The sequence below is a fragment of the Eucyclogobius newberryi genome, unplaced genomic scaffold (genome assembly GCF_026437365.1).
Source record: "Eucyclogobius newberryi isolate DKJ021-1_F unplaced genomic scaffold, fEucNew1.0.hap1 SCAF_10, whole genome shotgun sequence".
In the NCBI taxonomy this organism is placed as follows: domain Eukaryota; kingdom Metazoa; phylum Chordata; class Actinopteri; order Gobiiformes; family Gobiidae; genus Eucyclogobius; species Eucyclogobius newberryi.
The window spans coordinates 1,122,688-1,140,683 of record NW_027315724.1 but is presented as its reverse complement, the minus strand read 5'-3'; the positions used below and the strand labels follow the sequence as shown (position 1 = coordinate 1,140,683).

Genomic DNA, 17,996 nt, shown 5'->3' with positions numbered 1-17,996 from the left:
CAACCACGTTCTACTGCCCCAACCACGCTCTACTGCCCCAACCACGTTCTACTGCCCCAACCACGCTCTACTGCCCAATCACACGCTCTACTGCCCCAACCACGCTCTACTGCCCCAACCACGCTCTACTGCCCCAACCACGTTCTACTGCCCCAACCACGTTCTACTGCCCCAACCACGTTCTACTGCCCCAACCACGCTCTACTGCCCCAACCACGCTCTACTGCCCCAACCACGCTCTTCTGCCCCAACCACGCTCTACTGCCCAATCACACGCTCTACTGCCCCAACCACGCTCTACTGCCCAATCACACGCTCTACTGCCCCAACCATGCTCTACTGCCCAATCACACGCTCTACTGCCCCAACCACGCTCTACTGCCCAATCACACGCTCTACTGCCCCAACCACGCTTTACTGCCCCAACCACGCTCTACTGCCCCAACCACGCTCTACTGCCCCAACCACGCTCTACTGCCCCAACCACGCTCTACTGCCCCAACCACGCTCTACTGCCCCAACCACGCTCTACTGCCCAATCACACGCTCTACTGCCCCAACCACGCTCTACTACCCAATCACACGCTCTACTGCCCCAACCACGCTCTACTACCCAATCACACGCTCTACTGCCCCAACCACGCTCTACTGCCCCAACCACGCTCTACTGCCCAATCACACGCTCTACTGCCCCAACCACGCTCTACTGCCCCAACCACGCTCTACTGCCCCAACCACGCTCTACTGCCCCAACCACGCTCTACTGCCCCAACCACGCTCTACTGCCCAATCACACGTTCTACTGCCCCAACCACGCTCTACTGCCCAATCACACGCTCTACTGCCCCAACCACGCTTTACTGCCCCAACCACGCTCTACTGCCCCAACCACGCTCTACTGCCCCATCACACGCTCTACTGCCCCAACCACGCTCTACTGCCCAATCACACGCTCTACTGCCCCAACCACGCCCTACTGCCCCAACCACGCTCTACTGCCCAATCACACGCTCTACTGCCCCAACCACGCTCTACTGCCCAATCACACGCTCTACTGCCCCAACCACGCTCTACTGCCCAATCACACGCTTTACTGCCCCAACCACGCTCTACTGCCCAATCACACGCTTTACTGCCCCAACCACGCTCTACTGCCCAATCACACGCTTTACTGCCCCAACCACGCTCTACTGCCCAATCACACGTTCTACTGCCTCAACCATAATCTCTACCGCCCCAACTCTACACTCCTCTACTGCCCCAACCACGCTCTACTGCCCCAACCACGCTCTACTGCCCCAACCACGCCCTACTGCCCCAACCACGCTCTACTGCCCCAACCACGCTCTACTGCCCAATCACAAGCTCTACTGCCCCAACCACGCCCTACTGCCCCAACCACGCTCTACTGCCCCAACCACGATCTACTGCCCCAACCACGTTCTACTGCCCCAACCACGTTCTACTTCCCCAACCACGCTCTACTGCCCCAACCACGCTCTACTGCCCAATCACACGCTCTACTGCCCCAACCACGCTCTACTGCCCAATCACACGCTCTACTGCCCCAACCACGCTCTACTGCCCAATCACACGCTCTACTGCCCAATCACACGTTCTACTGCCTCAACCATAATCTCTACCGCCCCAACTCTACACTCCTCTACTGCCCCAACCACGCTCTACTGCCCCAACCACGCTCTACTGCCCCAACCACGTTCTACTGCCCCAACCACGCTCTACTGCCCCAACCACGCTCTACTGCCCCAACCACGCTCTACTGCCCCAACCACGCTCTACTGCCCCAACCACGTTCTACTGCCCCAACCACGCTCTACTGCCCCAACCACGCTCTACTGCCCCAACCACGCTCTACTGCCCCAACCACGTTCTACTGCCCCAACCACGCTCTACTGCCCCAACCATGTTCTACTGCCCCAACCATGTTCTACTGCCCCAACCACGCTCTACTGCCCAATCACACGCTCTACTGCCCAATCACACGCTCTACTGCCCCAACCACGCTCTACTGCCCAATCACACGCTCTACTGCCCAATCACACGCTCTACTGCCCCATCACACGTTCTACTGCCTCAACCATAATCTCTACCACCCCAACTCTACACTCCTCTACTGCCCCAACCACGCTCTACTGCCCCAACCACGCTCTACTGCCCCAACCACGCTCTACTGCCCCAACCACGCTCTACTGCCCCAACCACGTTCTACTGCCCCAACCACGCTCTACTGCCCCAACCACGTTCTACTGCCCCAACCACGCTCTACTGCCCAGTCACACGCTCTACTGCCCCATCACACGCTCTACTGCCCCAACCACGCTCTACTGCCCCAACCACGATCTACTGCCCCAACCACGTTCTACTGCCCCAACCACGCTCTACTGCCCCAACCACGCTCTACTGCCCCAACCACGCTCTACTGCCCCAACCACGCTCTACTGCCCCAACCACGTTCTACTGCCCCAACCACGTTCTACTGCCCCAACCACGCTCTACTGCCCAATCACACGCTCTACTGCCCCAACCACGCTCTACTGCCCCAACCACGCTCTACTGCCCCAACCACGTTCTACTGCCCCAACCACGCTCTACTGCCCCAACCACGCTCTACTGCCCCAACCACGCTCTACTGCCCCAACCACGTTCTACTGCCCCAACCACGCTCTACTGCCCCAACCACGTTCTACTGCCCCAACCACGCTCTACTGCCCAATCACACGCTCTACTGCCCCAACCACGCTCTACTGCCCCAACCACGCTCTACTGCCCAATCACAAGCTCTACTGCCCCAACCACGCTCTACTGCCCCAACCACGCTCTACTGCCCCAACCACGCTCTACTGCCCAATCACACGCTCTACTGCCCAATCACACGCTCTACTGCCCCAACCACGCTCTACTGCCCCAACCACGCTCTACTGCCCCAACCACGTTCTACTTCCCCAACCACGCTCTACTGCCCCAACCACGCTCTACTGCCCAATCACACGCTCTACTGCCCCAACCACGCTCTACTGCCCAATCACACGCTCTACTGCCCCAACCACGCTTTACTGCCCCAACCACGTTTTACTGCCCCAACTACGCTTTACTGCCCCAACCACGCTTTACTGCCCCAACCACGTTCTACTTCCCCAACCACGTTCTACTGCCCAATCACACGTTCTACTGCCTCAACCATAATCTCTACCGCCCCAACTCTACACTCCTCTACTGCCCCAACCACGCTCTACTGCCCCAACCACGTTCTACTGCCCCAACCACGCTCTACTGCCCCAACCACGCTCTACTGCCCCAACCACGTTCTACTGCCCCAACCACGTTCTACTGCCCCAACCACGCTCTACTGCCCAATCACACGCTCTACTGCCCCAACCATGCTCTACTGCCCCAACCACGCTCTACTGCCCCAACCACGTTCTACTGCCCCAACCACGCTCTACTGCCCCAACCACGCTCTACTGCCCCAACCACGTTCTACTGCCCCAACCACGCTCTACTGCCCCAACCACGTTCTACTGCCCCAACCACGCTCTACTGCCCAATCACACGCTCTACTGCCCCAACCACGCTCTACTGCCCCAACCACGCTCTACTGCCCAATCACACGCTCTACTGCCCAATCACACGCTCTACTGCCCCAACCACGCTCTACTGCCCCAACCACGCTCTACTGCCCCAACCACGTTCTACTTCCCCAACCACGCTCTACTGCCCCAACCACGCTTTACTGCCCAATCACACGCTCTACTGCCCCAACCACGCTCTACTGCCCAATCACACGCTCTACTGCCCCAACCACGCTTTACTGCCCCAACCACGTTTTACTGCCCCAACTACGCTTTACTGCCCCAACCACGTTCTACTTCCCCAACCACGTTCTACTGCCCAATCACACGTTCTACTGCCTCAACCATAATCTCTACCGCCCCAACTCTACACTCCTCTACTGCCCCAACCACGCTCTACTGCCCCAACCACGTTCTACTGCCCCAACCACGCTCTACTGCCCCAACCACGCTCTACTGCCCCAACCACGCTCTACTGCCCCAACCACGCTCTACTGCCCCAACCACGTTCTACTGCCCCAACCACGCTCTACTGCCCCAACCATGTTCTACTGCCCCAACCACGCTCTACTGCCCAATCACACGCTCTACTGCCCAATCACACGCTCTACTGCCCCAACCACGCTCTACTGCCCCAACCACGCTCTACTGCCCCAACCACGCTCTACTGCCCCAACCACGTTCTACTGCCCATCACACGTTCTACTGCCTCAACCATAATCTCTACCACCCCAACTCTACACTCCTCTACTGCCCCAACCACGCTCTACTGCCCCAACCACGCTCTACTGCCCCAACCACGTTCTACTGCCCCAACCACGCTCTACTGCCCCAACCACGCTCTACTGCCCCAACCACGCTCTACTGCCCCAACCACGCTCTACTGCCCCAACCACGCTCTACTGCCCCAACCACGTTCTACTGCCCCAACCACGCTCTACTGCCCAATCACACGCTCTACTGCCCCAACCACGCTCTACTGCCCCAACCACGCTCTACTGCCCCAACCACGCTCTACTGCCCCAACCACGTTCTACTGCCCCAACCACGCTCTACTGCCCCAACCACGTTCTACTGCCCCAACCACGCTCTACTGCCCAATCACACGCTCTACTGCCCCATCACACGCTCTACTGCCCCAACCACGCTCTACTGCCCCAACCACGATCTACTGCCCCAACCACGTTCTACTGCCCCAACCACGCTCTACTGCCCCAACCACGCTCTACTGCCCCAACCACGCTCTACTGCCCCAACCACGCTCTACTGCCCCAACCACGCTCTACTGCCCCAACCACGCTCTACTGCCCCAACCACGTTCTACTGCCCCAACCACGCTCTACTGCCCCAACCACGCTCTACTGCCCAATCACACGCTCTACTGCCCCAACCACGCTCTACTGCCCCAACCACGCTCTACTGCCCCAACCACGCTCTACTGCCCCAACCACGTTCTACTGCCCCAACCACGCTCTACTGCCCCAACCACGTTCTACTGCCCCAACCACGCTCTACTGCCCAATCACACGCTCTACTGCCCCAACCACGTTCTACTGCCCCAACCACGCTCTACTGCCCAATCACACGCTCTACTGCCCCAACCACGCTCTACTGCCCCAACCACGCTCTACTGCCCCAACCACGTTCTACTGCCCCAACCACGCTCTACTGCCCCAACCACGTTCTACTGCCCCAACCACGCTCTACTGCCCAATCACACGCTCTACTGCCCCATCACACGCTCTACTGCCCCAACCACGCTCTACTGCCCCAACCACGCTCTACTGCCCCAACCACGCTCTACTGCCCCAACCACGCTCTACTGCCCCAACCACGCTCTACTGCCCCAACCACGCTCTACTGCCCAATCACACGCTCTACTGCCCCAACCACGCTCTACTGCCCCAACCACGCTCTACTGCCCCAACCACGTTCTACTGCCCCAACCACGCTCTACTGCCCCAACCACGTTCTACTGCCCCAACCACGCTCTACTGCCCAATCACACGCTCTACTGCCCCATCACACGCTCTACTGCCCCAACCACGCTCTACTGCCCCAACCACGCTCTACTGCCCCAACCACGTTCTACTGCCCCAACCACGTTCTACTGCCCCAACCACGTTCTACTGCCCCAACCACGCTCTACTGCCCCAACCACGCTCTTCTGCCCCAACCACGCTCTACTGCCCAATCACACGCTCTACTGCCCCAACCACGCTCTACTGCCCAATCACACGCTCTACTGCCCCAACCACGCTCTACTGCCCAATCACACGCTCTACTGCCCAATCACACGCTCTACTGCCACAACCACGCTCTACTGCCCCAACCACGCTCTACTGCCCAATCACACGCTCTACTGCCCCAACCACGCTCTACTGCTCCAACCACGCTCTACTGCCCAATCACACGCTCTACTGCCCCAACCACGCTTTACTGCCCCAACCACGCTCTACTGCCCCAACCACGCTCTACTGCCCCAACCACGCTCTACTGCCCCAACCACGCCCTACTGCCCCAACCACGCTCTACTGCCCCAACCACGCTCTACTGCCCCAACCACGCTCTACTGCCCAATCACAAGCTCTACTGCCCCAACCACGCCCTACTGCCCCAACCACGCTCTACTGCCCCAACCACGCTCTACTGCCCCAACCACGCTCTACTGCCCAATCACACGCTCTACTGCCCAATCACACGCTCTACTGCCCCAACCACGTTCTACTTCCCCAACCACGCTCTACTGCCCCAACCACGCTCTACTGCCCAATCACACGCTCTACTGCCCCAACCACGCTCTACTGCCCAATCACACGCTCTACTGCCCCAACCACGCTTTACTGCCCCAACCACGCTTTACTGCCCCAACTACGCTTTACTGCCCCAACCACGTTCTACTTCCCCAACCACGTTCTACTGCCCAATCACACGTTCTACTGCCTCAACCATAATCTCTACCGCCCCAACTCTACACTCCTCTACTGCCCCAACCACGCTCTACTGCCCCAACCACACTCTACTGCCCCAACCACGTTCTACTGCCCCAATCACGTTCTAATGCCCCAACCACGCCCTACTGCCCCAACCACGCTCTACTGCCCAATCACACGCTCTACTGCCCCAACCACGCTCTACTGCCCAATCACACGCTCTACTGCCCCAACCACGCTCTACTGCCCCAACCACGCTCTACTGCCCCAACCACGCTCTACTGCCCAATCACACGCTCTACTGCCCCAACCACGCTCTACTGCCCCAACCACGCTCTACTGCCCAATCACACGTTCTACTGCCCCAACCACGCTCTACTGCCCAATCACACGCTCTACTGCCCCAACCACGCTCTACTGCCCCAACCACACTCTACTGCCCCAACCACGTTCTACTGCCCCAATCACGTTCTAATGCCCCAACCACGCCCTACTGCCCCAACCACGCTCTACTGCCCAATCACACGCTCTACTGCCCCAACCACGCTCTACTGCCCAATCACACGCTCTACTGCCCCAACCACGCCCTACTGCCCCAACCACGCTCTACTGCCCAATCACACGCTCTACTGCCCCAACCACGCTCTACTGCCCAATCACACGCTCTACTGCCCCAACCACGCTCTACTGCCCAATCACACGCTTTACTGCCCCAACCACGCTCTACTGCCCAATCACACGTTCTACTGCCTCAACCATAATCTCTACCGCCCCAACTCTACACTCCTCTACTGCCCCAACCACGCTCTACTGCCCCAACCACGCCCTACTGCCCCAACCACGCTCTACTGCCCCAACCACGCTCTACTGCCCCAACCACGCTCTACTGCCCAATCACAAGCTCTACTGCCCCAACCACGCCCTACTGCCCCAACCACGCCCTACTGCCCCAACCACGCTCTACTGCCCCAACCACGCTCTACTGCCCCAACCACGCTCTACTGCCCAATCACACGCTCTACTGCCCAATCACACGCTCTACTGCCCCAACCACGTTCTACTTCCCCAACCACGCTCTACTGCCCCAACCACGCTCTACTGCCCAATCACACGCTCTACTGCCCCAACCACGCTCTACTGCCCAATCACACGCTCTACTGCCCCAACCACGCTTTACTGCCCCAACCACGCTTTACTGCCCCAACTACGCTTTACTGCCCCAACCACGTTCTACTTCCCCAACCACGTTCTACTGCCCAATCACACGTTCTACTGCCTCAACCATAATCTCTACCGCCCCAACTCTACACTCCTCTACTGCCCCAACCACGCTCTACTGCCCCAACCACACTCTACTGCCCCAACCACGTTCTACTGCCCCAATCACGTTCTAATGCCCCAACCACGCCCTACTGCCCCAATCACGTTCTACTGCCCCAATCACGTTCTACTGCCCCAACCACGCTCTACTGCCCCAACCACGCCCTACTGCCCCAACCACGCTCTACTGCCCAATCACACGCTCTACTGCCCCAACCACGCTTTACTGCCCCAACCACGCTCTACTGCCCAATCACACGCTTTACTGCCCCAACTACGCTTTACTGCCCCAACCACGTTCTACTTCCCCAACCACGTTCTACTGCCCAATCACACGTTCTACTGCCTCAACCATAATCTCTACCGCCCCAACTCTACACTCCTCTACTGCCCCAACCACGCTCTACTGCCCCAACCACACTCTACTGCCCCAACCACGTTCTACTGCCCCAACCACGTTCTACTGCCCCAATCACGTTCTAATGCCCCAACCACGCCCTACTGCCCCAATCACGTTCTACTGCCCCAACCACGCTCTACTGCCCCAACCACGCCCTACTGCCCCAACCACGCTCTACTGCCCAATCACACGCCCTACTGCCCCAACCACGCTCTACTGCCCCAACCACGCTCTACTGCCCAATCACACGCTCTACTGCCCAATCACACGCTCTACTGCCCCAACCACGTTCTACTTCCCCAACCACGCTCTACTGCCCCAACCACGCTCTACTGCCCAATCACACGCTCTACTGCCCCAACCACGCTCTACTGCCCAATCACACGCTCTACTGCCCCAACCACGCTTTACTGCCCCAACCACGCTTTACTGCCCCAACTACGCTTTACTGCCCCAACCACGTTCTACTTCCCCAACCACGTTCTACTGCCCAATCACACGTTCTACTGCCTCAACCATAATCTCTACCGCCCCAACTCTACACTCCTCTACTGCCCCAACCACGCTCTACTGCCCCAACCACACTCTACTGCCCCAACCACGTTCTACTGCCCCAATCACGTTCTAATGCCCCAACCACGCCCTACTGCCCCAATCACGTTCTACTGCCCAATCACACGCTCTACTGCCCCAACCACGCTCTACTGCCCCAACCACGTTCTACTTCCCCAACCACGTTCTACTGCCCAATCACACGTTCTACTGCCTCAACCACGCTCTACTGCCCCAACCACGTTCTACTGCCCCAACCACGTTCTACTTCCCCAATCACACGTTCTACTGCCTCAACCATAATCTCTACCGCCCCAACTCTACACTCCTCTACTGCCCCAACCACGCTCTACTGCCCCAACCACACTCTACTGCCCCAACCACGTTCTACTGCCCCAACCACGTTCTAATGCCCCAACCACGCCCTACTGCCCCAACCACGTTCTACTGCCCAATCACACGTTCTACTGCCTCAACCACGCTCTACTGCCCCAACCACGCCCTACTGCCCCAATCACGTTCTACTGCCCCAACCACGCTCTACTGCCCCAACCACGCCCTACTGCCCAATCACACTCTCTACTGCCCCAACTCTACACTCCTCTACTGCCTCAACCACAAGGTACTCCTCCTTTAATTCATCAGGAGGCTCCTTTTGATTGATCCAACTTTGAGTGGATTGGGTTTGTGGCGTTTTAACTGCAAAATTGAACTGGTCTATTTGAGGAGTTCGAAAGTTCTCTAACCCAATTTTTTTTATTCTTTTTTTTTTTTTTCAACTATAACAACACAAAACAAAGAACACGACCAGATAATAATAATAATAATAATAATAATAAATATAGCCGCAAGCGGCAATGATCGGCCCTCGCTACGCCGCCGCCACGCCGCAAGAGGAGGGGGCGCTAACGCGCCCCAATTGTCCTTTTATTACGCCTACTGCTGAATCTGTGACGCTGTCACATCTTCTCCCCTTTGTTTTACCATCAAAAAGCTATTTTATTTTGAATTCTTGGCAAAATGTGCAGCTTTGCCGCACAGACACCGTGACTCTTTGAATAAAAATGTGGATAACTTTTGATGGTCCTGAAGATGAGTCTCACCAGATTTCAGGTTAATAGGGCTGACGCCCTAAGAGGAGTTTGTGAAAGTCTAAAGTGTAAACATGTTCTGGCGATTTCCCCATTGGAATAACATGAAAGGTTTCGGTCATCGTTACGGCAACGCCATAACAATTATGACATGAGTCTCATTGACTTTTTTGATGGGGCCAAAATTGAGTTTTGTGTCAAATTTCATATAATTTCGCAAAACTAAATATTTAACCTCCATATAAAATCTGTAGGGGGCGCTGTGGCTCCAAATTAATTTATTTCACTTCAAGTAGGTTTAGAGCAAAGAGTTTAACAACTGATTCTAATTTGACGCAATTCGGACTTTATCTGAGCAAACGGCAGAAATGTTAAATTTGGGAGATTTCTGAAATTCTAGCTACAGTTTGTGGCTTCGCCGCTCAGAGACCGTGACAGGGTCAATGTCATTTGGATAACTTTTGATGTCCCACTCCTCAGTAGCATTTTCACCAAATTTCAGCTTTTTAGGGCCAACGCCCTGGGAGGAGTTCGTAAAAGTTTGGAAAAACTCCAAAGTCATGTTTAGCCATTTTTGAAGCAATATGGCCGACATTTGGTTGGGCGGACGGCGTTGCCGTAATAATATTTTTTACTTCTCTTGTCACCATCTACCTCGGCGCCAAATTTCATGATTCTACGATCAGATTTTTTTGGGGTCATTTCCCATCTCTCAATGCATTTTTGGTACATTTGGGGGCGCTGACGCGCCAATTTTTTTATTTTAGAAAAGGGAAATAGCCAGAATGTAGAGAGGCACGATTTTTAGAGGTGTGCAAATTTTTGTGACTTTTCGTCAATGTTCACTGGGTGAAAAATAGGGGGGTTGGTCCCGAGAAGAAAGAAGAAGAAAGAAGAAGAATATTCCGATGCGAAAACAATATTTCCCATTTTTCAAATATCATAAACTATACATTTTCGGAAAGCGCTCGCGCTTTCCTACCTCATGGTGTGGGTCCCTGGTCACTGACGGGTACTTTCGTTAATTTTGAGTGGGCTCCGCCCACTTTGTGTTTTTGGCCCTCTATACAGTAATAATGTTCAATTTTTGCATTACATGTTTATATGCACGGAACATGCAAGAGATGGGGAACGTATTTGTGAGCTACTTAGCGCAAATGAGTGCTTTATATGGGGATGTAAAGTGCTCGTTTAGTGCGCACTTTTGCACGGGCTTTGCCCGTTTACAACGGTAATGTTCCATTTTCCTACTACTAATTAGTATGCACGGGGCGTGCGTGAGTGAAGGAGTGCGTTAGTGAGTGTTTGGAAGTGGGCGAGCGCTTCGCGCTCGATTTCGTGCGCACTACGTGCGCACTTTCGCAGCCGTGCTTTGCACGGCCTTACAAGATTAATAGGCCTCTCGCCAGCTTGTGGCGCTCGGGCCTAATAATAATAATAATAACAATAATAATAATGAATAAACATAGTCGCAAGCGGCAATAATCGGCCCTCGCCATGCCGCTGCCACATCGCCACAACGCAAGAGGAACGCCCCAATCTTCCTCCATATTACACCTACTGCCAAATCTGTGGCGCTATCATGCCTTTTCCCCTTTTCTTTACAAATTGGGGCATTACAGTACTGTACTGTACAGTACTTACAGTACAGTTACTGAAAGTGTCCCACTCCTGAAAGGCCCTAGGTGGTGGTCCTAAAAGTATAAACTGTCAGCATGTCATCGCTACGGCTACGACGGTGCATGTTGAGAAGTACAGAACATATAAGATGGTACTGAGTTGTGTCATGTGTTGCTGTGCTCCAGGTTTCTCCTCTGCTGAAGGGCTTCCTGGACCGGATGTTGGTGCGAGACCCTGCTCAAAGGGCCACGGCCAGTGAGCTACTCAAACATCCTTTTCTGTCGAAGGCGGGGCCCCCCTCCTGCATCGTCCCGCTCATGAGACAGAACCGGATTAAGTGAACTCTGTGCTCCACCATAGCACTTTAACCTAGTGTGTGCAGTTCTGACCAGGCAATAAGGTGTGTGTGTGCGTGTGCGTGCGTGTGCGCGTGCACGAGCGTGTGCGCGTGCACGAGCGTGTGCGCGTGCACGAGCGTGTGCGCGTGCGCGAGCGTGTGCGCGTGCGCGTGCGCGTGCGCGTGCGCGTGCGCGTGCGCGTGCACGAGCGTGTGCGCGTGCACGAGCGTGTGCGCGTGCACGAGCGCGTGCGCGTGCACGTGCGCGTGCGCGTGCGCGTGCGCGTGCACGTGCGCGTGCACGAGCGTGTGAGCGTGAGAGTGCGCGTGAGTGTGAGTCTATGCTTGTCTGTGTGTGTGCGCATCAGCGAGTGTGTCTTATGACTGTCTGTGCTAGTGTGTGTGTGCGCGGGTGTGTGTGCATGGGTCTGCGTCCGTGTGTGTGCATGTGCGTGCGTGTGTGTTGTTTTATTAAATGTATCTTTTTTCTGGCACATTTGAACACAGAATAACCACATGCCCTTAGCGTTTGTGCTTTGTTTGGTCTGTATGAAACTGGCCTCTCGGTGGCCTCTCGGTGGCCTCTCGGTGGCCTCTCGGTGGCCTCTCGGTGGCCTCTCGGTGGCCTCTCGGTGGCCTCTCGGTGGCCTCTCGGTGGCCTCTCGGTGGCCTCTCGGTGGCCTCTCGGTGGCCTCAGTGTGACAACTGAGCGCTGCACACTCGGGCTTCATTGTGGCCAAATAAACACTCATTGACTGTTTGACACCCCAGACACACTACAGCGGGAAAACACTGGAGATTTCAACATGAAATGTTACATTTTGTGTTGTTTTAGAGAACAGGTATGATATTGTTGTGGGGCCAAACACTAGCTTTGAAAAGGCTTTGTGTTTCAGTCATCGTTTCTCAATCCTTGTTCAGTCGTTCTGAATGGGACATGTTACGTTCTAAAAACATTCTGATCTTTATTCCTGAATCACTCTGACTTATTCTAATCCCTCATTTCACTGTGGCCCCACGGCACGGCCTGTGGCCCCACGGCACGGCCTGTGGCCCCACGGCACGGCCTGTGGCCCCACGGCACGGCCTGTGGCCCCACGGCACGGCCTGTGGCCCCACGGCACGGCCTGTGGCCCCACGGCACGGCCTGTGGCCCCACGGCACGGCCTGTGGACGTGGGTGATGATTTGTGTGTGTTGTATTTTCTCTGATCATGATGTTTTATTTTGCCATGTGAAACTCTTTAAAGCCTGTCAGGATCTCCTCATCTCTTTGGTTAAACTCTTGTGGCTTTGCACCAGGTTGTAGAAAAACCTGGGTCCCAGCTCCAAAGTGTTGATGAAGCACATGCTCCTACTGAGTGTCTCTGAAGACACACTGACAGTGTTTGATGCACATAATGAGCAGTGTCTTCAGAAGTGCTGGACAGGATTGTGGTACTAAGCAGGCCAATGAACATGCTGATGAGACAATCCGTGTAGGTCAAGTCTGTGTGAGCGTTTTAGAGAAGGCCAGTGTGCTCTACACGGCCCTACTTGGCCTGGTTGTGTTTCCAATACTCCTTAGAATCTGGTACTGTATCCATGGAAACCCAGTGGTAACCATGGATTCCACCAGCACTCTGATCAATCAGTGTCAGTTAGAACTGCTGGGCCTGGTTAGAATCCAGGCCCAGCAGGGACTTAAAAAGTACCTGGTCCCTGTTAAAAATGCTCCATTAGATGCACAAAGAGCTTTTTAGAGAAATAGAAATACCACTTAAACTGTCCTAAACGCCTGTGCTTATCCAGTTCCAAACGGTGCACCGTCCAATCAGCAGATGCTCAGCTAATGAGTCAAATCTGTTGAACGTGCTGCACTTGGCCTCCTGCTTCTGTGAAGTGGAGCACAGCGTCGCTCAACTGCGTTTGAACAAGGTTCTTTTAGATTGTGGTAGAATCTAGATGATCTGTGTGGGACTGGCCCGCTGGGACCGGCCCGCTACTGGGACCGGCCCACTCTACACTACATTAGTCCATTCCTGAGCTCTGCATTGCTGCAGCATTAACAAAAGAGCCTGTGGCAGCAGCTGTAAATGTTTTTTATTTCCCAAATTTGACAAATGTTACTTTTTACAAATACATATTTTGTAAAGTATTCTCTTGTGTAAGTTGTCTTTTTGTGTCACATAAACTACAGCCACTAGAACATGCAAAATCAAATATAATTAAAAAATGCATTGAATTTCTATATTGCCTGACAACAATGCATTGGTTGTAAATACGACTTTAGCCACAGCTGTCGTGGGGAAAGTGAACCACTGAGGCCTCACTTCAGTCTCAGCACGAAGCCTCATCACATTGACGCCTCAAAATACTGCCATCTACGGGAATTCAAATGTATTACAAAGAATACAAAGGGTTCCTTCCAGTGTGTAAAAAACAGTGTTTGGTAGCGTTGCTTTTAAAAGTAACTGCCGTGAGGACAAGTCTCCCAGTCACTAGTGGCACAGCGCACGTGCCTGACCACGCGCCCGCACCTGACCACGCACCTGCGCACGTGCCTGACCACACGCCCGCACCTGACCACGCGCCCGCACCTGACCACGCACCTGCGCACGTGCCTGACCACGCGCCCGCACCTGACCACGCACCTGCGCACGTGCCTGACCACGCGCCCGCACCTGACCACGCACCTGCGCACGTGCCTGACCACGCGCCCGCACCTGACCACGCACCTGCGCACGTGCCTGACCACGCGCCCGCACCTGACCACGCACCTGCGCACGTGCCTGACCACGCGCCCGCACCTGACCACGCGCCCGCACCTGACCACGCGCCCGCACCTGACCACGCACCTGCGCACGTGCCTGACCACGCGCCCGCACCTGACCACGCACCTGCGCACGTGCCTGACCACACGCCCGCACCTGACCACGCGCCCGCACCTGACCACGCACCTGCGCACGTGCCTGACCACGCGCCCGCACCTGACCACGCACCTGCGCACGTGCCTGACCACGCGCCCGCACCTGACCACGCACCTGCGCACGTGCCTGACCACGCGCCCGCACCTGACCACGCACCTGCGCACGTGCCTGACCACGCGCCCGCACCTGACCACGCACCTGCGCACGTGCCTGACCACGCGCCCGCACCTGACCACGCACCTGCGCACGTGCCTGACCACGCGCCCGCACCTGACCACGCACCTGCGCACGTGCCTGACCACGCGCCCGCACCTGACCACGCACCTGCGCACGTGCCTGACCACGTACCTGCGCACCTGCCTGACCACGCGCCCGCACCTGACCACGCACCTGCGCACCTGCCTGACCACACGCCCGCACCTGACCACGCGCCCGCACCTGACCACGCACCTGCGCACGTGCCTGACCACGCGCCCGCACCTGACCACGCACCTGCGCACGTGCCTGACCACGCGCCCGCACCTGACCACCCACCTGCGCACGTGCCTGACCACGCGCCCGCACCTGACCACGCACCTGCGCACGTGCCTGACCACGCGCCCGCACCTGACCACGCACCTGCGCACGTGCCTGACCACACGCCCGCACCTGACCACGCGCCCGCACCTGACCACGCACCTGCGCACGTGCCTGACCACGCGCCCGCACCTGACCACGCACCTGCGCACGTGCCTGACCACGCGCCCGCACCTGACCACGCGCCCGCACCTGACCACGCGCCCGCACCTGACCACGCACCTGCGCACGTGCCTGACCACGCGCCCGCACCTGACCACGCACCTGCGCACGTGCCTGACCACACGCCCGCACCTGACCACGCGCCCGCACCTGACCACGCACCTGCGCACGTGCCTGACCACGCGCCCGCACCTGACCACGCACCTGCGCACGTGCCTGACCACGCGCCCGCACCTGACCACGCACCTGCGCACGTGCCTGACCACGCGCCCGCACCTGACCACGCACCTGCGCACGTGCCTGACCACGCGCCCGCACCTGACCACGCACCTGCGCACGTGCCTGACCACGCGCCCGCACCTGACCACACACCTGCGCACGTGCCTGACCACACGCCCGCACCTGACCACGCGCCCGCACATGACCACGCACCTGCGCATGTGCCTGACCACGCGCCTGCGCATGTGCCTGACCACGCGCCCGCACATGACCACGCACCTGCGCATGTGCCTGACCACGCGCCCGCACCTGACCACGCACCTGCGCATGTGCCTGACCACGCGCCCGCACCTGCCTGACCACGCGCCCGCACCTGACCACGCACCTGCGCACGTGCCTGACCACACGCCCGCACCTGACCACGCGCCCGCACCTGACCACGCACCTGCGCATGTGCCTGACCACGCGCCCGCACCTGACCACGCACCTGCGCATGTGCCTGACCACGCACCTGCGCATGTGCCTGACCACGCGCCCGCACCTGCCTGACCACGCGCCCGCACCTGCCTGACCACGCGCCCGCACCTGCCTGACCACGCGCCCGCACCTGCCTGGCCACGCGCCCGCACCTGACCACGCGCCCGCACCTGCCTGGCCACGCGCCCGCACCTGACCACGCGCCCGCACCTGCCTGGCCACGCGCCCGCACCTGACCACGCGCCCGCACCTGCCTGGCCACGCGCCCGCACCTGACCACGCGCCCGCACCTGACCACGCGCCCGCACCTGACCACGCGCCCGCACCTGCCTGGCCACGTGCCCGCACCTGACCACGCCCCTTGCTGTCGTGGCGCCCTCTCTACCCTGCGGATGGCAAACAAACCTGGGATTGAGGTTTTGAGATGAGACACACCAAACTGTCGGGTTTCAACTAGTATTAGATTACGCTCCTCGTTAGTCTAAAAAAGTAATTGGAGTACTCCAAACTCATTACCAGCTCACACATGACCCCCAACTCTGATTCTAACAATACCTAGAATATGTATCAAATGGGTTTTGCTCACATACAAACATTAGGCATGTGTGAGCGGGTGAACTCTCCAGCTGGATTGTCGCCGAGAGCCGGCAGCTGAAGTCGAGGAGGAGAAACAGCCGAGAATCAACCTGCACGCTCCAGTAGAAGAAAGAGCCCTCGGATCATGCGGCGTCACGGGGAAAGGACGGATCAACGAAATAAATCCCTTTGTGAATGCACACCACAGACTGACACGCACCAGAGCAAACACAATGAGCTCATCAAGTTTAAACTTGATCTTGATAGATGATGAACACTACTTTAAGTACAGGAGGGTGTGGTCAGGGGTCAGAGGGTGTGGTCAGGGGTCAGAGGGTGTGGTCAGGGGTCAGAGGGTGTGGTCAGGGGTCAGAGGGTGTGGTCAGGGGTCAGAGGGTGTCCGGTGTGGGGACCACAGGATCTCATCTCTGCTGTTTGCAGACGATGTTGTCCTGATGGCTCCATCAAACCTGGACCTGCAGCTGCACTGGGACGAGAGGGAAGCGGCTGGGATGAGAATCAGCTCCAAATCCGAGGCCATGGTTCTCACCTGGAAAAAGGTGTCCTGCCCTCTCCAGGTGGGTGGGGGGTCCTTGTCCTCTCCAGGTGGGTGGGGGGTCCTTGTCCTCTCCAGGTGGATGGGGGGTCCTTGTCCTCTCCAGGTGGGTGGGGAGTCCTTGTCCTCTCCAGGTGGGTGGGGAGTCCTTGTCCCAAGTGGAGGAGTTCAAGTATCTCGGGGTCTTGTTCATGAGTGAGTGAAGGATGGAGCGTGAGATCGACAGTTGGATCGGTGCAGCGGCTGCAGTGATGCAGTCGCTGCATCGACTGTTGTGGTGAAGAGGGAGCTGAGTCCAAAGACAAAGCTCTCGATTTACCGGTCGGTCTACGTTCTGACCTCACCTATGGTCATGAGCTTTGGGTAATGACCCAAAGGACAAGATCGCGGATACAAGCGGTCGAAATGAGTTTCCTCCGCCGTGTGGCTGGGCGCTCCCTAGAGATAGGGGGAGGAGCTCATTCAGACGGGGGAGCTCGGAGTAGAGCCGCTGCTCCTTCAGCTGAGGTGGCTCGAGCTGTTCCGGAGCCTCCTGGGTGCCTCCCTGGGGGAGGTGTTCCGGGCATGTCCCACCGGGAAGAGGCCCCGGGGTAGACCCAGGACAAACTAGAGGGACTAAGTCTCTTGGCTGGCCTCAGGAGTTGGAGGAAGTGTCTGGAGAGAGGTAAGTCTGGGAGTC

General features: G+C 57.3%; 1 protein-coding gene across 1 annotated transcript in view; it reads left to right on the top strand.

Moving 5' to 3' along the window:
* Positions 1–13,978, top strand: part of pak4 (p21 protein (Cdc42/Rac)-activated kinase 4) — a 42,065-nt gene extending 28,087 nt beyond the window's left edge. Inside the window, exon 11 of the mRNA XM_072459865.1 lies at positions 11,692–13,978. Within this exon, the coding sequence (XP_072315966.1) occupies positions 11,692–11,847 (156 nt within the window). The 3' untranslated portion in view covers positions 11,848–13,978. The remainder of the gene's footprint in view (positions 1–11,691) is intronic.
* Positions 13,979–17,996: the final 4,018 nt, after the last annotated feature.